Source organism: Blennius ocellaris, assembly GCF_963422515.1.
Source record: "Blennius ocellaris genome assembly, chromosome: 24".
Classification (NCBI taxonomy): domain Eukaryota; kingdom Metazoa; phylum Chordata; class Actinopteri; order Blenniiformes; family Blenniidae; genus Blennius; species Blennius ocellaris.
The window spans coordinates 8345656-8369293 of NC_137673.1; the positions used below are offsets into that span (position 1 = coordinate 8345656).

A 23638-nucleotide genomic window follows, 5' to 3' on the forward strand; every position below is an offset into this window, starting at 1 on the left:
TCAGACGTAGTAGAGCCAGTAGACGAGGTTGAAGAGCGAGAACACGGAGGGGAAGATGATCCGCGACCAGCGGTCGATGGCGTTCACATCCGTCAGGTCGGGGATCTTGATCTTGAGCTGCGAGGACCGCCGCCGCAGGCGGCTGCGCTTCATCTGGGCAGCGCGGTCCAGCGAGTGGCGGCTGGCCGAGCGCGGCCCGACGCCGCCGCTCTGCTTGCGGTACTGGATGTGCGACGAGGCGGTGCTGTCCAGCTGCACCATGGACTGAGAGTTCCTAATGTCCGCCACGCTGGTGGTGATCTCGCCGCCCGCCACCTCGTTGTGGATCTCCAGCGTGGTCAGCAGGATGTTCCCGTGGCCGTGCGGCTCCGCCTGCGGGACGGACGGGGAAGAAGGGTTGAGAACTCGCGTCGAGAAAAGACGGCGACGCGGACATGCAGCGGATCGCCATCTTTATTGTCCGTCGTTCACGTTAAACGGTGGGGACACACAGGCGTTTGCGTGGGGTGGGAACAGTGTCGAAAAGTTCCACGTCGGGCACTACTGTCGTGTAAAACTAGCACACAAAATACAGAGTTCTCGGTGCGTTTAAATCTTTTTAAGACTCGGATCTCAACGGTTGTTAATTAATGTTATGGAAAAAAGAAATTTTGAATCTAAAGAAAAAAAAGATGGCGACGCGGACATGTAGCGGATCGCCATCTTTTTGTCCGTCGTTCACGTTAAACGGTGGGGGCACACAGGCGTTTGCGTAGGGTGGGAACAGTTTCGAAAAGTTCCACGTCGGGCACTACTGTCGTGTAAAACTAGCACACAAAATACAGAGTTCTCGATGCGTTTAAATCTTTTTAAGACTCGGATCTCAACGGTTGTTAATTAATGTTATGGAAAAAAGAAATTTTGAATCTAAAGAAAAAAAAGATGGCGACGCGGACATGTAGCGGATCGCCATCTTTTTGTCCGTCGTTCACGTTAAACGGTGGGGGCACACAGGCGTTTGCGTAGGGTGGGAACAGTTTCGAAAAGTTCCACGTCGGGCACTACTGTCGTGTAAAACTAGCACACAAAATACAGAGTTCTCGATGCGTTTAAATCTTTTTAAGACTCGGATCTCAACGGTTGTTAATTAATGTTATGGAAAAAAGAAATTTTGAATCTAAAGAAAAAAAAGATGGCGACGCGGACATGTAGCGGATCGCCATCTTTTTGTCCGTCGTTCACGTTAAACGGTGCGGGCACACAGGCGTTTGCGTGGAGTGGGAACAGTTTCGAAAAGTTCCACGTCGGGCACTACTGTCGTGTAAAACTAGCACACAAAATACAGAGTTCTCGGTGCGTTTAAATCTTTTTAAGACTCGGGGAAAAAAACCTTTTCTATGTCCTCTAAAGCAGTTTTCTTCAAAGTGTAATACGAACTTCTCCTTTGGGGGGCGCCAGAGAGCTTCTGGGAAATATCTTGACACAACTGGGGTCGCTTTTCTTGGTATGATTTGAAATTCTTCCGATGTTTTGAAGAAATCATGATAAAGACTAATAAGTGGAGGATAATTCAACTATTTTATTAAACGACTTAAAACAAGAACGATAGTTGACATAAATAAAGATATAAATACTTTTACAATTTTTAAAGTTTCCTACGGATCTCAACAGTTGTTAACTAACATGTTGTGGAAAAAAAGAAATTTTGAATCTAAAGAAGAAAAAAAAGATGGCGACGCGGACATGCAGCGGATCGCCATCTTTATTGTCCGTCGTTCACGTTAAACGGTGCGGGCACACAGGCGTTTGCGTGGGGTGGGAACAGTTTCGAAAAGTTCCACGTCGGGCACTACTGTCGTGTAAATCTAGCACACAAAATACAGAGTTCTCGATGCGTTTAAATCTTTTTAAGACTCTAAATAAATATATACATATTTTTACAATTTAAGTTTCCTACGGATCTCAACAGTTGGAAAAAGAAATTTTGAATCTAAAGAAAAAAAATAAAACAATTTTTGTGCAAGTTTGTCTCCACCTGGTGAACTGACTGCGTAAATGCAGAAAATATATTTGTTCCGCTCGCTTTAAAAAAAAAAAAAAAATAGATAAAAAAATCTAAATTCTTGCAGTATGATTTAAATCCAAGTAAAATAAGAATTAGATGCTCGAAAGATGCCAATTGTCTCCAAAAATCGAAGTAATTTGAGTGAAACTGGACTTTTTAACCGAGAAGACGTCTATAAACTGTTAATCTGGTCAAATCGGACAATAAAGTAACTAAACACAGGAGAAATGATAATCCATGCAACACAAAGTCGGTCGGTAACGGCGGCTGTTCATGCAAGTGAGGCGAGGAAGTCCCTCGCCACCGTGGCTTTTGGAGCTCATGCCCACAATGCAGCATGCGTTTGACGGCGACGCCGGAACATCGACTCACCGAGCGCGAGTGGCGAAGACCTTTAACCTGATTGGACCGTTTTAGGGACGCGGTCCGACTACCTGCCTCCTGAGGGACATAAATCAATACACACACATTCTCACCTTGAAGAGACATTTAGGAGAAACCCCCCCCCCCCCAGTGAGGGGGACGTTAAAGCGGATGGTGCACAAGTTTGGGTGGAGCAGCAGGGGGGAAAAAAAGTTTTAAATAATTTTTGTGTTCAAAAACTACCAGAAAATGAACGACGTTCAAATTAATCTTTATTTTCTTGTATGTGGACGTTTAATTTGACAGGCCATTATAATGTTTTCCAAAACTGGCTAATTATCAATTATATATATATGATTATTTTTTTCGATATTGGCTCGACATGACTAGAATTTATTTTTTTTAAATGGGTAAAAGGTCTAATACTTCCTCCCTGAAGCTTTCACTAAGTTATCCTGTGAACATTTTGTAGTTTTCAAAAATTGGATAAAAAAAAAAAAAGGCACAATAAATAAAATGGGGGAAAAAAATGCAACAACTAGAATTTCAAAATGGAAAAATGAATAGAGAAAAATCAAAACAGCTTATAAAAGAGAAGAAAATGCTGTTCCCTTCTGCGTTTATATTGGTCACTGTTAAGTTGTTTTACATATTCATATTGAACGTTAAACATTCAATTTTCTTTCCATCTTAGTTGATATTCAAATTTAATTCTATTCATTCTGCGTGAAGGCAAAAAAAGAGAGATTTCTATTCTATTCTAAAATGTCAATTGTCTGAAAAATACTCGAAAATAAAGCTGAAACCTCTAAAATCTGTTACAAAAATGGCTGAAAATGTAATGGAATTTCATAAATGTGACATAAGGGTTTTTGTATGTGTTACAAAACTAAACTATTAAGATCAAAGGCTGTTTTGCGGCTCCAAGTAAATTGAATTTTGCTGTTTTGTCATAAAGGTTGCAGACTCCTGATCTTATAAAAAAAAACTCTCGACTAAAACTGTTATATTATAATATTCACATTTCTGTTTCCAGTCATGTTCAGCCAACACTGAAAAATAATTAAACGCATAGAAGACTAATTCTGATTCGTCTTTTTTTTTTTTGTGTGTGAAAATCGTGTAATAGCTTAGAAATACAACTTTCCACAGACTCTCCTCCAGTGTGTTAGCTGTGGCGCGATAGCGATGTAGCCAAAGCAGACGTTCAGAAAACCTCCGTCAAACATGAGCAAAGCCGACTAAACACCGCCAGCTGGGTTTTTTCAAGTTGGCGCGGTCGAGCGGAGCGAATATCTTGGAAAACAAGATACTACCGCGAAAGTGAAACTCACACCTTCCCTGTATTTTTTGGTTTTTTTTTTGTTCTGTCTGCCGCTGCGCCCAAACACCCCAAAAACCGCGCATCCCCGCCCCCGCCCGCTCCACGACGCTCCGTCTCCGGCGCTCCCTCCGACTCACCCTGGCGGCGTCGTACTTGGCCGCCCGCTCATTGTTGGCCTTCTCCGCCTTCTCCGCCAGCTTCTTCTGCATCTGCGGGCCCCTCCCGAAGAAGATGTAGTTGACGAAGGCGTACTCCAGCAGGGCCAGGAAGACCATGACGAAGCAGCCCATCAGGTACATGTCAATGGCCTTGACGTAGGGGATCTTGGGCAGCGTCTCCCGCAGGTGGGTGTTGATCGTGGTCATGGTCAGCACGGTGGTGATCCCTGAGGGCAGAACCATGAGCCCCGACGGCGTTACACGATACCCAACGATACCCAACGATACCCCACATCAGTGTTTCTCAACCTTTTTAGAGCCAAGGCACACTTTTGTCTTTGGGAAAATCTGGAGGCACACCACCACCCGAAACTCTGTAGCCTCTATTAACAATATAAAGTCATTCTCATCAAAGTTTTATCAACAGGAATCAAATAAATACAGAAAAAAAAGTATTTCCCAATTTCTTTTTTTTAATAGTGACTCCCTCAGTGTGAAACCTGGACCTGATGGATGAAGAGCTGAGATCCTGGTTCACATTCTTCCTTTTCAAAAACTTCTCCATCACTGTCACTGACTCAGTACTTTGATACAAGATGGTAGCAGGAGGTGGAGATTAACCAGACTGACGTCTGTCACTTTCCATTTCAACGGCAAAGTTCTGTGCTGCCATCTATCGGCGAAGAGTATTTATACATCATTACTCTGCAACACACTGTCGGCTGTGAGAGCAAATGTTTTTTTTAGAAAAAAATGTGAAATTGGATCATTTCCCACGGCACACCTGACGAGATCTCGCGGAAACACCAGTGTGCCGCGGCACAGCGGTTGAAAAACACTGCCCAACCTGCCGATCGGCGTCTTAATTGGCCTCGCCCGCAAAACCTTTCGGGTCACGGCGGGAGGAATCCTCCGGCCCGCGTCTGACAGGTGTTGCTATAGAAACCGTAGCAGTACCTCCTGCTCTTGACTTCGGAAATAATTGTGCTGCGTTTAAAGAAACTGAAGAGAGCGAGAGAGAGTAAAAAAGCATGTACTTGTAAAAACGATTGCTTTGGCGGTTGATGACTCGCATGAACGGACACGGTGACCTCATTGGGATTCAAACGGGCAGAAAGAACTCATTAGAATAGTGTCTACCCCCAAGCTGTGGGTAACCTTAACCACAGAGGGGGGAGCGGGTGGCGAAGGTGGGGGGGGAGTTCCGTGCCCTCCAAAGTAAAAGGCACCTTCACACCTGCTGGGATGCTGCGGCGGTGCCCGAATGGCTGAAGGCCGGCGGGTCTTCGGAAGAGCTCGGTGTACCGGGTTCTTTACATCAAGCCGAGGTAGAGAACGGCGTTGACAATCCCCCCGGTTGACAAAAGCCCCGTGATCCGTTTGGGTAAAACACCGGCGCGACGCCGACAACCATGCGGTTTTCAGTCGATCCGTGTCACCCGAGTGAGGTCTTAGACTCTTTTCACGTTGCCTCCCACTGGGTTTCACCAGGGTTGGATTAGTTTTCTACAGTTTCAGACTGGATTTAGGGTACTTTTCCTGGGTTTGGACTGGTTTTTCAAGGAGCGAAGATCAGGTTGGGACACATTTTCTACAGCGGAGACAGGATTTAGATGGCTTTTTCTGGATTTTTGGACAGGTTTTCTATAGGTAAGACTAGATTCAGGTTGGTTTTCTACACTTTAGATTGGATCTCGACTTTTTTTTCTTGAGTTTAGACCTTTTTTGAGTAGCTAAGACCATGTTTTGATTGGTTTTCTACAGTTTAGACTTGATTTAGATGGCCTTTTCTGGAGTTGGGACAGGTTTCCTGTCGCTGAGTCCAGGTTCACCTTGGTTTTCTGCAATGCAGACGGGATTTAGATATTTTTTTGTGGAGTCTAGGTTGGTTTCCTGTTGCTAAGACCAGGTTTTGATTGGTTTTATACAACTTAAGCTGGATTTAATCTGGTTTTCTTCAGTTTGGACTAGTTTTCTGTAGCGAAGAAGTTTAAATGGGTTTACACTCATTTCTGAAGTTGTGGACTTGGATCCGACTGGTTTTCTACAGTCTAAATTAAGATTACAAGGGTGCCTAGTTGTATTTCCGGTTTTGAAAATCACTTGTAACACCATTTAGTTCCTAGAAGCATACAAACCCATACTACGGCTGTGTAGCAAGACTCTACAATACCACGGCACCACATTCTAGGGTTTTCTTATAACGTCCCAACACGTGATGCAAACAATGCAACAATGCAAAACGCCAACACCACGACGGCAAACTTTGAAAGGCTTTCGTGTCGGGACCTTATCTGCCGGCCGGACCACGCACGCACTTATTCACACACGGCGCCACAAATAAACGTGCAGGACCCCCCCCCCCCCCCCCCCCCCCCCCCCCCCCCAGACCTCTGGCGAGGCAATAACACGCCGTCTTATCTGGTTACGGACAGGCGGCGGACACGTCGCCGCGCCTGTATCTTGCGTGCGGGAAAATAAATTGAGCCTATCAGCAGCTGGCCCGCTTATTACACACACGGTTTTCAGTGCGATAAAGTACAGTGAAGAGACAAGTGGGGGGGGGGGGGGAGAGGGGGGGGGGGGGGATCGCTAAGGTCAATCTAGCTCTTGGTGTGATTTATTGGCACATTACAAGGCTTAGCGCTTCTCGTGTGTGAGCACGTGCGGGCTGGCTGGTGCACGCACGCCTCTATTGGATGCTGCAATCTCCGTTGTTGATGTTTTTTTTTTTTTTTCCCCTTGGTAACGACAGCCTCCTTCTTTATAGGTGTTCTCTCTGCTGTACTATTACTCTCCGTCCTTCACTCCTCTCTTCTTCCTCCTCGGACAATTTAATCAAGGGGGGGTGGGGGGAGGGGGGGGTCCCCCTCTTTTTTCATCACGCCGCCGCATCTCCGGGGAGGAATCTAGATTCATGGGGTTTGTCTCCTGCCCCATTGTTCTCCGCCGCTCGCTCCCCTTCCGTCTCTCTCCCTCTTCATTTATCTGCCCCGATCTCGCCATCACTTAATGGTGGGCTTCACCCAACCCACCCTAACACCCCCCCCCCCCCCCCTCCACCGACCATCCTCCACGTCCCCGAGTCTCTTTTTCCCCACTTTAACAGCTGCAGCAAAGGCACAACGCAATCAAATCTCCTCTAATCACGCGCCAATAGGCCCATTAGCAACACGGCTCTGTGTTACATTAAAAACAAACAAAAAACAAAGAACCATGTCGGAACGCTGTGAAATGGCAGCGACTCTTAACCGGCAGTGTGAATCAAAGCAGCTGTAATTGAACCACGCCGACTCGTCGGGCGACCGGCTGGGGGCTCGCCGCGCCAGAAAGACTTCGCTTCCGCGGTCTCCGATTACACGCTGGTGGGAAAAGTGCTCCGGCGCTAGCTAATGCCCACACCTTGCCTCGCCTCGCGCGCAAATCTGATTATGAAGTAACCGACCGTGTGGGGGGGGGGGAAATGGCTCGCAACCGGATTAGTTTGCGAGCCATTTGTAGTAGTTTGAAGGAGAACCTCCGTCTCCAAAGTAACAAACGATTCGATTGTACGCCTGCTGCTTCCTGTATATAAAGTATCTTGAGCTGTATATCGCCGGTACGGTCCTCATTATGGATTGATCTTCCACACTAACTTTCGTGTCTATAGACGGTCAGGAATACAGTTTCCATAATCACGAGAATATCAAGGGATTAATAAATGGCGCAATTCTGGTATAATATAGATACAAATCCAGTTTCAACAGAATGTAGACTGGTTTTCTGCAGCCAAGACCGGGTTTACATGAAGTTTTGTGGCGTTTCAATAGGTTTTGGACTCGTTTCTGATGTTCTGGATTGGGATCGGACCGCTTTTCCGGAGATTAGACTGGATTTACAACTGGTTCTCTGGAGTTTGGAAGAGTTTTGTGTCGCGAGGACGAGGCCCAAGATTGCTTTTCCTGTCACCAACACCAGGTTGAGATTGGTTTTCTGTCGTGAAGACGGGGTTTAGATGGGTTTCCCTGCCACAAATAGCAGGCCTCGATTGGTTCTCTGCAGCCAAGACCAGGTTCAGTTTGGTTTTCGATCACCAGGACCGGGTTTCGTGTGTTAAAAAGCCGAAAGAATCAATAGCTTGTTTCAAAAACAGTTTCTCGTGGTGGAGAAAAAGCCCTCGATATTCAGTTTCAGCCTCTTTTTGAGATCAAAATGAAGACGTGCGTATCTGTGCTCCGCCTCCCGAGGCTTCTGGCCCTTTTCTGCTGAGTCATTGTTACTAAACTAATTTATTTATTGACTTTTTCGGTTTGTTTGAGTAAGCAACGGTCCATATTGATTCAAGTCGATTCGCGCTGAGTCGATAAGCTTTGATTTAGTGGCACGTCTGGAAAACATGGAAGTTTTAAAGAAAAGTAAATGGGAGTTTCACTAAAATATTCATTAAAAAAAAAATACAGTAAACTGTCCAGGAACTCTGGGTTTTTTCATTTAATTTTGACTGCGATTGATTGAACTTTATCAGAAAATCTGGAATTCAACCATAGACTACAACAAAATGTGTAGAACAGGCTTTAAAAAAAAAAAAAAAGTGAATCCCAGTAAAATATATCCAAAAAAGCAGCAGGATTCCGAAGATTTTGTCGGTTCACCGGGTCACTTCTGTTCATTCCCTCCCACTTCAGCCGCCTTGTAACTCGATCATTTACAGCATTACTCCTTCCTGACAACTCGCAGAGGCGCCGCCGCGCAAATGAAAGAAATGAAGCCCCGTAATTGGCCACCCGGCTCCCGTCGCCCCGGCCTCGTCGGCCTCTGCACCCGCACATGGGCTCGCCAATTACGCTCATTAGAGACGTGATGTATTTACGACTCCCCGGGTGGCGAGTGACCGCTGAGCCCAGGCCGGTCCTCCGCAAAGACGGAGAGTGGAAATGTGTCATTTTTTTTTTTTGCGTGTTTTCGTTTCATAAAAGTTTCACGTTTATGCGGCAATGTTTTGAAAACGAGGTCCGTTTGCATAGAAATGGCAGGGATGGTAGAAAATGCTGTAGTTTGCACTCCAGGCCAGGGGTTGGCGCTGTTGGTAGTTTTTTTGACACACAACACTGTGCTAGGACGACCAAGTTGGATTGTTAGTACGGCGACCGTCAAAATAAAAGTACCAAGAGAATGTGTCCAGCTACTGAGCGTGTGCAGAACAACTAGTTGCTACGACCGTCGGTGCGGAGTTCGAACATTTTTCAAAAAAGTTCCGATCTCCATTTTGACGGAGTTGGACCGTTTTTTTTTTTGTGTTTCCAACCGAGGCGGGGTGTTTTCAAAAAAAATGTTCGGACTGACAACGTGTGAAAGGCCGGATGCTCGGCGAGTGGAAACGTGTAAAAGAAACATTTTGTTTTCGTTTCACGTTTACGCGGCAGTGTTTTGAAAACGATGTCCGTTTACATAGAAATGGCAGGGATGGTGGAAAATGCTGCAGTTTGCACTCCAGACCAGGGGTTGGCGCTGTTGGTAGTTTTTTTTAAATGAAGCCACACACAACACTGTGCTAGGATGACCAAGTTGGATTGTTATTACGGTGAACGTCAAAATAAAAGTACCAAGAGAATGTGTCCAGCTACTGAGCGTGTGCAGAATAGCGAGTTGCTACGACCGTTGGTGCGCATGAGCGGTTTCCGCAATCGGCACGGAGACGGAGTTCGAACATTTCCCCCAAAAAAGTTCCGATCTCCTCCATTTCGACGGAGTTGGAGCGTTTTTTTTTTCTTCAAAAAGTTGGATTTTCCCCGTTTCCAACTGAGGCGGGGTGTTTTCAAAAAAAAAAAAGTTGTCCCACCCCTCCGTTTCCACGGAGTTGGGGCTTTTTCGAAACGTCACATGGGGCGTTTCGAAAAGGGTTTGCTTTTCACGTTTCCATCCAAATGTTTGGGTTTTTTTAAAGCTGCATGTTTCCACTTTATTCCTTTATTCCGTGCGCCCGGGTCTCGCTGGGTTTTGGCGACTGATTCGGACGGACAACGTGTGAAAGGCCGGATGCTCGGCGGACAGATCGCGGCGCTAACGCAGAGAGACGGACTGTCTCTCTCACACACACACACACATACACACACGCACACACACGCACACCTCCGAGTCTCTTACCCAGAGCCACTCTGGCTGCCGACGCGTCGTAGTTGATCCAGAAGGAGACCCAGGACAGGATGGTGATGAGGATGGACGGCATGTAGGTCTGCAGAATGAAGTATCCGATGTTCCTCTTCAGCTTGAAGCTCAGGGACAGCCGAGGGTAGGCACCTGGGGGGGTGGAGGTGGGGGGGGGGGGGGGGGGGGGGTCAGAAGAACACACACAGAAGGTGGAGGAATTATCTGACTTCTATTCCGAGGAGCACGCAGGGACAGCTCCTGTTTTTGTTTCAGTTTCCATGGCAACCCACCGGCAGCATGGGTTGGATTTATCGCCATGGTAACAACAAGAGTATCCCTCTTCGCTGCGCACTGCGCCCCTCCTCTCCACCTCCACCCAACATCACACACAAAAACACCCCGTTTCAAACGACGCCGCGACACATTAAGGAGATTTCACCACGGTTTTTTTTTTGTTTTTGTTTTTTGTTTTTTTTTTGATCCGTCTCGTCTCCCGAGCGTAAATTTTTTATTTTTTTTTTCCTCTCCCAACAATCTCCCAGAGTTGCGTCTCTATCCGTCTCTTTCCATTTTGAAAAGTGGAGCCCGCGACTTCCAACCCGTGGGTGCCACTTGTGCAAAGCGTGGGTCCGATCTGTTGGACGCTGGCGTCTCATTAGGGATTCAGAGCCGGCTGTGCAATTTTTTTTGAAAAAAAAAAAAAAAAAACACCACGGCAACGTGTTAAAAGTGGGCGGCTCGTCAAGCAGTATCTACTCGGCCTCTGATTGGACGGTTTCGAGGCACTCCTCGCCCCGGCGAGTATGGCGGCACTGAGTAATTCAGTGCGTCACAATGCATTGGACGCGCTCGGTTGTCGCGGAGACGGCGGCTGCAGCAGTTGGCGCGCCGCTTGGGTCCAGACCGCAAACAACTGTTTGGGGGAACGGAGACGTTCAAGGAACGTTTCCCTCACTTTGATCTCCTTTGTAGCCGACAAAGAGGCACTTTTATCATTCTAAAGGATCACGCAACAATTTAAAAGGCGCGAACAGCAACAGGGGAAGTTTCGAGACGTTTCACTGTATTTCGCACTATTAAAATTGGCTTTATGCTGAAATTGTAGTGATTTTCCGTCATATTGTTTGGCTTTGTGAAAATGTCGACCTTTTCATCTTCTGAGTTTAAATTTCAAGGTTATTGTGGCACTTTTTATCATCGTCCAACCCACATTACTGATGAACCAAGAAATACGTGACACCCTGGATGATGAACACAAATTATATTTGACTAATTCAACATTAGGTATCAAATTGTTTGTTTTGAATTTGAGATTAAATTGCTAAAATAGCTTAGTTTAGGTGACTTTTTTTTTCCCACGGTCCCCAAATGCCTCACGGTGGGAACTAAAGACTATAAACTCAATTTATTTCTGTTAATTGCGATTATGTGGATTTGTCGTTACTATGCAATGTCAGTATGGCCCAAACATGAACTCTAAATGTTTGACACCCCTGAGCTCATCCATTCCGAACCAGATTATATTAATTTGTTTTTATTTAAACAAATTATAGAAGAATATTGAAACGTATAGAATCTTTAAGTGGAACTTTCCAGGCAAACAAATTCGTCTACTTGAGCATTAATGAGCTGGTTATCCCCTCATTTACTGCATAAATACACAATATACTAGTTAATTACACAAAGAATGGATGGATATGTTAATCTTTATTGAATTTAATCGTCTTGAAACACGACGGGGCTTCAAGGCAATTAATTTCCTCCCAACTATACAAATATCTCTTTGAGATCGACGACATAAAGCTTTGTTCCAAACCAAGAGCTCAACTTCGCCGTTGCACAATCTCTGCCTTGATTCATCATATGAGAGGCTCCTCCTCCATTTGGACGGCGATCAGCGGCTCTGGCACCGGCAACCGGACACTTCCTTCCAGCGTGAGCGCGGGAACAGGCTGTGGCGCGCCCCTTAAAATAGCCCATTCACTCCTCTGCGGCTTCACGTCGCCGCGGCAACGGGATGCGGGAGTGTTCCCACCGGCGAAAGAGGCGTGGGCGGAGTGTATGGGAACGCCGCGTGCGAGGTCGGCGAGGGGAGGGAAGTGGATCCGGCGATGTGGTTTGATGGCAGCAAGCGTTCTCGCCGTTTACGAAGGCAAAAGAAGAAGAAAACCGAAAACGGGTTGTTTTGGGAGTTTTGCAAAAGTTTTGCGTTTACATGGCAACGTTATGAAAACGATTGGTTTTATGTAACACGGAGGTGCAGCAGCGGTTTTGATTAATAATACATAATGTACCTTGTGTAGTTTTTTTTTTTTATTTTGATTCGAATCACACAAAATCTTTTGTCCACCTCTGCAGCCAGACATTTACTAAAACGGATATTTCTCCCTCTTAAAAAAAAAAAAAAAAATCTTAATTTACACAGACCCGCATAAAAACCTGGTTCAAAGCTACTATGAGCGTGCCAAACCACTAGGGGGAGTATGGAGTAAAGTTCCAGATGTCTTCATACTTTTGCAAGACTCGCTGTAACCTGTTCTATATCCTCAAAATCTGTCTTTAAGTGTAATATGAATCTGGCCTGTAGGGGGCGCCAGAGAGCTTCAGGATGGATATGGCCAGAAAACAAATGGAGCCATGATGGTCGTTTTTCTCATTATTACTCGATTCTTTTCATTTTTAGAAGACATCATGATGAAAATATGCGTGGAGGACAATTCAGCTATTTTATTAAACGAGACTGATTAAAATAAGAGCGCTGGCTGCAGACTAGCTATAAACGCTTAAGTTATTTTTCAGAGTTAGAATTTAATTTGCAACTCTGTCGACACGGAGACGGAGCCTTTTCCAAAAAGCAACCCTTGGCAGTCAATTCTAAAACGCTGCATTTTCAGAGGCTCCAAGCCCCATTGTCATGTAAAGCAACGTTGAGAAATCTTGTCAAATATCAGTAAAAATGTGTCTTTGGATCTTTAATTATTTATTGACTACGTTAACATTATTCCGGATCGGAATGCGGCGCTGCCGGCCGATCCTGAGTGGGATTTCCTACGGAGAATAATGCATGTATCATTGTGTGCGCACAGGACAAGACTACTGGGGCATATTAATGAACTTGAGCGCTACATTAATTAAAAATTAAGTCTTTCAGGGCCATTTTTCAAAAAGGCGTTAATGAGGGATGTTTTCCAAAACACACAAACTTAAAGGAATATTCCAGGCACACGCGCCAACTACCGCAGAATGATGAAATATGGATCATGGTGAATATTTAAAGCCGTTGTTACTGCAATGAAGTTGAAGCTGTGGAACTAATGGATGAATCGACATGCTTTTAATGCCATTGGGATGGATTGATACCACTTTTTTAAAGGAAGAGTACAAGTACGCGCACCAAACTTTATCGGCCATTATTTAATCACGTTTAGCATGTAGCATCGCTGTTGTGTGAGCCCCAAAACTCTTTAGCATGTAGTATGTAGCATCGCTTTTGTCTGAGCCCCAAGTTTCTCTTTCATGTAGCATCGATGGTGTAACTCCTCAAACCCTTTAGCAGGTAGCATTAGCTGGTGTCTGAGCCCTGAGAGTCTTTAGCATGTAGCATTTAGCATCGCTGTTGTGTGAGCCCCAAAACTCTTTAGCATGTAGCATCGCTTTTGTCTGAGCCCCAAACTTCTCTCTCATGTAGCATCGATGGTGTAACTCCTCAAACCCTTTAGCATGTAGCATTAGCTGGTGCCTGAGCACTGAGAGTCTTTAGCATGTAGCATTTAGCATGTAGCATTGCTGGTGTGTTAGCCCTGAAACTCTTTCATGTATGGCCTCCCTGGTGTGAAAGCCCTCAAACTCCTTAGCATGGAACATATAGCATCACTGGTGTGTGAGCCCTGAAACTCTCTAGCATGTAGCATCACTAGTGTATGAGCCCTGAAGCTCTTTAGCATGCAGCATGTAGCATGGAGCATGTAGCATCACTGGTGTATGAGCCCTGAAGCATGTAGCATTAGCTGGTGTCTTAGCCCTGAGAGTCTTTAGCATGTAGCATTTAGTATGTAGCATTGCTGGTGTGTTAGCCCTGAAACTCTTTCGTGTATGGCGTCCCTGGTGTGTGAGCCCTGAAACTCCTTAGCATGGAACATATAGCATTACTGGTGTGTGAGCCCTGAAACTCTTTAGCATGTAGCATCACTGGTGTGTGAGCCCTGAAACTCTTTAGCATGTAGCATGGAGCATGTGGCATCACTGGTGTGTGAGCCCTGAAACTCTTTAGCATGTAGCATCACTGGTGTATGAGCCCTGAAACTCTTTAGCATGTAGCATGGAGCATGTGGCATCACTGGTGTGTGAGCCCTGAAACTCTTTAGCATGTAGCATCACTGGTGTATGAGCCCTGAAACTCTTTAGCATGTAGCATTAGCTGGTGTCTGAGCCCTGAGAGTCTTTAGCATATAGCATCGCTGGTGTGTGAGCCCTGAAACTCTTTAGCATGTAGTATGGAGCATGTAGCATCACTGGTGTGTGAGCCCTGAAACTCTTTAGCATGTAGCACAGCTCAGCACGACTTTATCTACTGATCAGTTAAGCTAATAAGCGTCATTGCCCTGATTGCTGGTGTCGTACGAACTATCTTTCGCCTCCTATTGATATTTCGGCAGAACATAATTTACAGTCTGTCTTACTTTTTCCATTAACATGAGAGAATCCCCAAACCGCGGACTTTCACGTGTACCAGAACTCCAGATGCCACTATTGAACTCGATCCTGACATCGGTATCGGGGCATTCCTAAATGCCACTTTACTCAAAGATGTGCGCCTCATTTTGCATGAATACATAATGCCCCGAATCCCAAGAGTACCGTAATTGGCATCCAGCAACACCTTTTACTGGAGATGGTCGGAGTGGAGGAGGAGATGAGAGGAAGATGGAGCGACGCAAAAAAGGCCGGCGAGCCGCACAAGCAGTGTCGAAAAAAAACCCCCCTGATCATTAGCCGGCCTCGCGGGGAGCCTTTGATGTTCCTCGCACCTCCTGCCAAGAGCACAGGGGCAGACCGCCGCCGGACACTAAACTTTAATAGTCGCCACCCTCCGGGGGGACGCGCCGCTTCAAGCAAACAACTCTGCTGTGATCGCGCCCACAAAATAGGAAAAAAAAAAATACCCCAAAAAAAACGAGGGAGACAGTGTTTCTGCTTTTGAAATGTAAAATAAATAAAACCAGACAAAAGAGTGATTTACAGTGACTGTCCTTTTCGGAGAAAGCGGAACTCTCCCCGATGGCCGCGACTTTTGTGACAAGTCATATCGCGAAATGTCACACAAGCTCAAGAGCTCCCGAAACGAGTCTCGGCTGACGGATTATACGGCCGTTGTTTTTAGGGGGCGTCCATAATGTTCCGTATCTCGGGCACATGAAAAACCTGATTAATTTAGGGAGCGGTGCGCGGCACAATAAACTCCAACCTCGTAGGAAATGATGGCTCGGCGATACCGACGTGAATTAATAAAACATGAAATGTGATAGGTGATTTATTATAATTTTTTTAATTATTTGAAGTAACTCCCTCAGCTTGTAATGACTCACACTTAAAGATGACACTCTGGGAATAAAATTGCCCGTCGTGATCCTATAAATAACGCTCGATTGGTTTTTGTTTCTCGTCGCCAGTTAATAACGACGCCTACGTCGAGAGGTATGCGCGCGTCCGCGCGACGTTTCGACACTTCATTATCCCGTAATCAACAGGTTCTGGAACCCGGAACAACCCTCGGGAATTACCAGCAATGACGGCCGAAAAACCAGTTTCAATTCGATTGGAAATGAACAGCCTGTGAATGCAATACACCTCCAATCCATTAGGGGGCGATAAGAAAAGATTCGGACCAGCTACAAAATGGTGACTGGCGATCTCTCCATTTTCTCGCTTGTTTTTTTTGTTTTTTGTTTTTTTGTTTGCAGGATTTAAAGCTAGCGGGTTTTCCGCCCCCCCCCCCCCCCCCCCCCCCCCGGACCAGAAGGGAGCAACTCTCTTGTGAAACCTCCGGGCAGCGGAGTGTTTGTTTACGTTGCCAGAGCTTTGATCAAATGTGATCAAACCGCAGTCCCAATGAAAGCCGATCAGCTGACGTTCTGTTCCGACTCTTCATGAATAATGAGTCAAGTTTTCCTCCTCCCCCTCCCGAGCTGCTCGTTCGATCATGACTATTTCATGTCGGCGAGAAAGATTTAAGTTGGATGCGTCGATCAAATCGATCGGTTGTGTCGGCAGGCAAAAAAAAAACCCCAAACCAAAACCGTTAATCCGTCACCTCTCGAGGTCAACCGCCGCCGAAATTTACGGCGCCCTTTTTTTTTTTTCCCGTGGCTCGGCACCGTTTGGAGCGCGCTCGCATCCGCCGCTACTTGAGGGATACTTCAAAGGCGGCGGGTTTCCTCGTTTCAACCCAATTAGAAGCGCTGACAAACACAACTGCGGCTCTGAGGAGTTGAGATCAACAAGATCAAGCTCTGGCACCGGGGAGAAGAGAGAGAGAGAGAAAAAAAAAAAAAACCTTCGCGAAACAGAACATTTGATTGAAACAGTCGGCTTGAAAATGGGCCGGATATGAACGATATCCTCTGGAATGTGGCGTCCACCTGTCAGCGCGTCGCGTATTATTCCCAAAGGGATTCTATTGCAACAAGCTGTAGCCCACACACACACACACACACACACACACACACACACACGCGGCGTTTACCTGTGGAAAACACGACGTTCCTGGACACCAGCTTGTAGTCGACGATGGAGAACTGCGGCAGCTCGATGCGCGTCACCCCCGTCACGGCCGACTCGCCGCCTTTCCAGTAGAACTCGATGTCATCTGTGGTGTAGCCATCTGCACGGGAAGACACACACACACACACACACACACACCAAGGTGTAACCATCTGTCTTAACCATCACCGGAGACCAAGATATGCAGCGTTGCCGATCGTCCAACTGGGCTGTCATTTTGAGGAAATGAAAAAAAAAAACTAAACTTGTTTGAAGTTGCTTCCAAGAAAGCAGCACGCAAACTTTGAACCTTGCGCCGCACTTTTTGGAGACGAGGGAACCTGGCGGCGCCGATGGCGAGGTGGCCAATTGAACCAGGTTCATCTCTTGCGTTCAATGTCTTCAAATATCAGACTTATAGATCCGCGTAAAACGTTGCTACTGAACCAATTATCGATTGTGACAAAGTTTGTGTAAAAGCTGCTTTTGGTAAGGAATGAAGTGAGTCTCTGGGAAAGACTTCTGCAAAAAAAAAAAAAACTGCAATTGAGATGATTTACCGATGGTAAGGTACGGAAATTCTCAATTTTATACTGCTTATTTTATTATGATACATGCGTGATATAGTTTAAGTGTATTTCTACATTATGGCTGTAAATCCTGATAAAAGCCTCGTCGCTCCTCCGCCTCCAACTCTCGAGTGACTGAGGATAAAACACAAAGTCCACTGAACCTTTTCACCGTCAAATATTTAATTCTTACATTTAATAAACGGATAAAACTGAACTTTATCAGTGTGTCCGCGGAGCACAGAGCTCGTCGTCTGCCCTTGTACTTCACATTGAAATCGCGTCCGTCTGTGAACCGCTGTGCCAGTTTTACTCAACTTTCTCGCTACTGATATAAGCTAGTAGCCCGCTGTGCTCTCATGAGTTGAAATAGTTAAAGTGGGTTTGAAAATGATGTGGTCGCTCTCCGTGGTGCTGAACTGCTTTTGAATTTGTCTTGTTTTATTATTCGGTGCCATGTAGCCTCGCGTTTTTTGTCATCATCTTGGTTTGTTCTACTGTTCCTGTCCTAGCGGTTAGCTGACTAGCATGCTACACCGTAACACATGGCTAATTGAGGCAATATGGCGTCACAGCAGGACATTAGAGGAAGCACCGTCAGTAAATTCTAATATAATCTCAACCCTAAAAAGCGATCTGATCAATACCTTTATATAGACTCAAACGGCTAACATTTCCACTAATAGCATTTTAGCGTCGTCCAATTGGATGTTTCTGGCTTACAAATTCGCCGTCTTGATTCACTCGTCAACCCCGTGTTCATCTTCGTGGAATAGTGTCGTCTTCCGCGAGAAAGCGCCCCGATCGCTTTTGACGCGCGGCCAAATTGGCAGACCGCCAAAGCGAGTGAGCAGCTGGTTAGCATCACCGAGTTGGTAGCCGCGACAGAGACGATGTCAAGTGTGACCGTTTATCATCTTGGATTTGCTATTTTTTATTAAACACTATAACAAATGTCTGCAACCTTTTTTTCAGCAATGTTTCACCGAATGAAATTTGTCTGGAGCACAAAACATGCTAATGCGGGGGAAAAAAGAAAAAAATTTTGCTTTTTTTTTATTTGTAGTTTGCTTCTGTAGCTTATTTTCTCAATTTTACCTAATTTGGTTTTTGCCGTTTTATCCATTTTATACACCTTGACTGTTTCAGCCAGATTAGCTATTTATAGAGCATTTTCCTAATAGAACAGTTTTAACTATTATAGCAATTTTTAGGTTTATAGTGATTTTGTCATTTTGGATGTTTTTTCCTATTTTTGTTAGTATTTTTAGTCACATGGTTGGATCTAATTTAAAAAATGTCCGATATGGTATATAAAACTATTACTTTGTTTGTAAACAGCTGACTAGCTTAGCATAGCCATTATCAAATATTCGATTTTTATGTTGCACGACTTTTTTTTCTTCCCCTCCCTGCAATATTCATCATCCCTGCCTTCTGTGTCACGATATGTCGTTTTAGCTGTTTTGATCTTTTTTATCTCAAAAAAAAAAAAAAAATGCTTGTCGGCATCAAAACCTGCTTCCAACTACTTCGGTTTCTGCAACAGTTTCTCGTGGATACTCGCAAATGTATCTGCGATTTTATTTTTAGCTGCTGCTTCCCTCAGGTTGTTGGTAACATAGTGGAGAGAGAGAAAAAAAAACAAAACACCGCTGCTGGCATCATCTCATTCGGTGAAACTTTGGATGTAGGCCAGGACTATTTTTATTTAGTCTTGCTGCACTGCTACGGGGAGGCTGTTCTGCCACGATCACTCATGACTCGCCGATACGGAGATGAAGCGAACCCCCCCCATCCCCCCCCGAGGACACACGGATGATGGATGGTCGATTTATGAATGGGCCAATCATCCATAGGCCCGTGCAGCTATATGAGATCTCCTGGGGTTTTTACGCCGCTCGCTCGGGAAAAGTTTCAACAACAACCTTTTTGAGGTTTTCTTTTCACAGACTTTTTTTGTTTTTTTATCACAGGGAGCCTGAGTTTTATCCCTCTTGAACTGACACTTCCCACACAAGCTGTAGATTGACGCCCCTCGTCTCGTTGTGTAGATCTCGAACAAACGATGGGGGGGGGGGGAAGTGGAACGGCTTCCCACGCCTGCCGCTCCGGTCGGCCTTTTTTCTACTCACAGCTCTCGATCTCCAGCGTGCAGTTCTGCTCGTCCAGGGGGTATCTCCTGAGATCCATCATGCACGCCGCCGTCGTCGTTATCCTGTACGAAGAAGAGACACACAGAGAGAGAGAGAATGTATTACACAATAATGCAGGTACGCAGCTGTGGAAGGATCATTGGATTAGCGCACACTCGACTTCTTCGCCACGCCGTCTTTAAAGGAAACTCAACGTCCATTTGTCCGTGCTCGCTTGGTTTTGTGTTACTGCTTAGTCTGAAACGAGATTATTCAAAACGCTGACTGTGTAACTGTATCCACAGTGGAGCCAGAGATCAGACAGGCGAGCGCAGTCCAACGCTCGGTGCCCTCCATCCTGTGACTAAGTGGAAAATTTGCACGAAACAAACCAAAAAGCAAAAAAGATATGGAGGCAAACGCGAGTTTCCAGCGCCGGCTCGTCTGAACTGGGTCACGGGGAGGTATTCCTTTTGTTTATCAGCGACGGCAGACGATCAGGCAGTTAAAATGAGCGGCGAAGAAAAAAAATGCAAATTTCAAGTGATTTAGGCAAAGTCTGGCCTGATTAAGAGCCGGCTGCTTGGCAGCTCGCCACAGGATGTCTCCATTCAGCTGGGACTCTTGGTGAGGCGGCGGGAGAAGCTTTAAGTGGCGTTGGTATACTGCTGAAATTACTGCAGCGTAACCTGACGTGTGGCAATCACTGCAACACGCTGCAGAGTTACAGTGACGAACCTGGATTTCAAGCACAGTGGCTCGTAATGGAAACGAGCCATAGCTGATTAGTAATCATTCGTCATCGTCGTCTTCTTGAAACGGCTCCTTAAACTCGACCGCGACTCTCGGGGAAACCTGAATTCTTCCCTCGTACGCTTGAAAACAAACCCGAAGCCTTTTAAGAAATGGAATATCTTTCTTTCCAATGCAGCAATTCATAATTTGCTAGCATCCTCGCCAGATGTTTTACTTTCCTTTGCCCCCTCCCCCCCCCCCGAGATATTGTTTAATGTTGTAATTTCACTTTTTCAGGCCAGTAAAAATACCTCAAAACGCAGTGTAACATTTCAGCGATACTACTTTTGAGCATGAGGTGGCAGCAGTGAGTCACTGTCGCGTCACTCTGGTAATTCTCCTTTTCTGTCTTATGTTGGTTCAGTTTTTGTAATTAAAAGCTTCAACTTTTACTATTTGATTCGTCTTTTTTAATCGGTATCAGACGGGATTAACAAGATGGGACAGGACGGTGCTAGCTGGTTAGCATGCTAACGAACCGCACAATGTATAAATATCAATGGAATTACATCAGGAGTATTTTTTTATTTTATTTTATTATAAATGATAAACAAGACTTTACTGTATGTTTAATGTCACACATTAAAAAATATACCCTGAAAGGATCACTGTTCACGAGCAATGGAAACTAGCGATTTTAGACACACCCAATGTTATAAAAAAAAACAAATAACATGTAGTTAAAAGGGTAAAGTTGAGTGAAATTGTCGATTGTTTCTCTGGAAAATAAGGCCAATTTGGAGAAGCTGGATAATGAAGAGAATGGGACCCAGGACAGAGCCCTGGGGGACACCGGAGGAAAGGGGAGCTGGCTGGTATGTAAAATAATTGCTCAAGAGAAGACGCACACATTCAACTTAGGAGACGTTCATTATTCCAGCATTAAAGTGTAGCTTGCAACCAGACAATCTCGCCAAAGTTATGCAAGTATCATGAGACAAAAGACAAACATGCGCGCTTTCAAATTCAACCTGAATACATGAATGGCTGTCGGGAACTTGCATCTTGACTTGATCGTTAAAAAAAAACAAAAAAAAAAAACCAGCACAGCGGCAAATATGAGGTGTGATAAGAGTCTGTTTTCGCCGTGAGCTTCACCTGAAACTGGTTTCTCGTATCGCTTTGATCTCCTCCGAGGTCTATAAGTAGCCCACGAGGCTAAACGCTCTGAACTCCACTTGCATAATCGAGCACGGCTGCTTGACTCTAAATTATCAACGCTGACAGGCGCGAGTATGCCAGTACACATCCAAGGTTGGGGTTTTTTTCCCCCCAAATATATTTTCGCTTTGTGCGCTAATAATTCAAAGCTTTGCATCCATATTCATAGGTAACATCAGCTCGCCTGCACCTGCCTGTCAGGAAGATCAATGGATCCAAAACAAGGGCTTTATGAAACGAGTACCAAACAACAGCTGCGAGCTCCACTCAAAACCAGCTCGACGCCTCTTTTCCCCGAATGATCTTTGACTGCAGAGTCTCTCCTCTGCGAGTCAAATAGCCGGCGTGCCCTTGAGCACGACACATAATCGTAATCCGCTGGCTGCACAGGCGGCGGAGAGCTGCCAAGTTCCCGGCTTGGACGACGGCGGTGCCTTAATGTGGCTTTAAACACAGAATTACCGGGGACACCCGGGAACATTTCGGACCCTGAGACTCGCTCCCGGTTGCCGCCAACGGCGTCTTGTTGCTCGAGGGCAGAGGAATGACCTGCGGCATCAGTTTACATCACGTATGGTTTAAATCCCTGCAAAGAGACTCTCCGAAGTACGAGTTCCCCCGTCGAGTCCGAGGCACAGCTCAAGGGCACAAACGCCCCAAAATTCCCTGATTCCATCCGATCATAAAGGCGGCGAGCGAAGAAAATGAGTGGCAGAGTTTTGGAAACGCGGTGGATAAAATACAGAAACTGATTTCAAATAACGGTATCAAAGCTCACCTCGGTCTAAATGTACAAAGTGAGTACGAGTGAGATGAAAGCAAAATTTTCACTGGTGGATAAGATATATTTTCTGATGTATTGCCTGTTGACACGACAAAGACTCAAATGGTTTGCACACCATTTGAAACTATTTGCACATTCGGAATTCCCGTGGAAACGGCAGAACTGCTGAAAAACCATGTAGTTAGCAAGTTGGGCCACGGGTTGGCGCTGTCGTTTTGTTTTTGTGAGAGCAAGACACTATAAACGTTAACAATGGGAGAACATTCGTATGGACATGCAGGAGTTTATTATTATTATTATTATTATTATTGGTTGTCGTGGTTAAATGGCCAAAATCCTCAATACAGGAAGTGGCAGAAGCTTTGCAACGTTCAGGGAGGAATTTTTAGTTTTTTTTCTTTAAATTCCTTTGTTCAAACCAGAGTCCATCGAAACAAAAGGCACTCGCCCACTTCAAAGCACCCCCGGACGCTGATGGCGTCGGCGCCGAGAGGGCCGGCCCGTTCGCAGTGCGTCGCACCTGAGGCCGTAGAGGACCGTCCCGTCCGGATGCAGGCGGATCATGCGGTTCTTCACCGTGACGCCGTGCACGAAGGACTTCTTGTCGTTGAGGAAGTAGGTGTCGGGCACCCACAGCTGGTCGGCCACCCTGTTGTCCAGCGTCAGGTTGAGGGGGATCCCGATGTAGGCGAGCCGCTTGTCCCTCCAGTACTGCTGGAAGTACATGGTCAACGTGTAGTCCTGCGAACACACACGAATGAATGAACGAATGAATGGTTTATTTCGGTTACAGTTTCAGTATAAGTGCACCACAATATACTTGTAGCCGAAATGGGTATAGGCTGAAGCCAAGGCTTATTTTAGCCAATCCCGTTACCCCAGACACCAGTGATACAAAAAATATATTCAAATTTTAAAAAAGCAACTGGAGAGAAAAATAAATAAACATAGCAGTCGTAATACGGGAGAAAAAATGAATAAGGAACATACATGAGAAAAACCCAACCAAACCGAAGTAACAGAAATTATTGTTCATTGTAACCATTCATTATTTTTATTTTTACTGTTTTTTTTGAAGCAGAATGGTGATTTGCACAGTTTTAAGTTGTCACTGAGACCATTCCATAAACCTGCTCCCAGAAAAGAAACGCATCTGTAGTTGACGTTGGTTCTCACACCGCCTTTTTAAAATATACTCGGTCCTCTTAAGTTGTAAAAAGGTGGACAATGGCGAAACAACGCTTAAATCATTAAAATATTTTTAAAAAAAGAAAGAAAAATAAGAAAGCACCATTTGACACTGCCATGTCGCATTATGTAACAATGGAATACGTTTTAAACTCAAAAATGACGTATTTTGTAATAACTTGTTACATATTGCAACAGTTATTACAAAATACAGGTGTGTAGAGCCATATTA

The 23638-nt window shown here is 45.3% G+C and overlaps 1 protein-coding gene across 1 annotated transcript; it reads right to left on the reverse strand.

Annotated features, from left to right (window-relative positions):
• On the reverse strand, positions 1-22944 carry LOC308147607 (gamma-aminobutyric acid receptor subunit beta-3-like; the record flags this gene model as incomplete). Its single annotated transcript, XM_080519856.1, has 6 exons — positions 1-366; positions 3869-4116; positions 10013-10165; positions 16758-16895; positions 19479-19561; positions 22739-22944. The coding sequence occupies 6 exons, from the start codon at positions 22942-22944 to the stop codon at positions 1-3; spliced, it is 1194 nt and encodes a 397-aa protein (XP_080375982.1).
• Between the last annotated feature and the right edge of the window lie 694 nt (positions 22945-23638).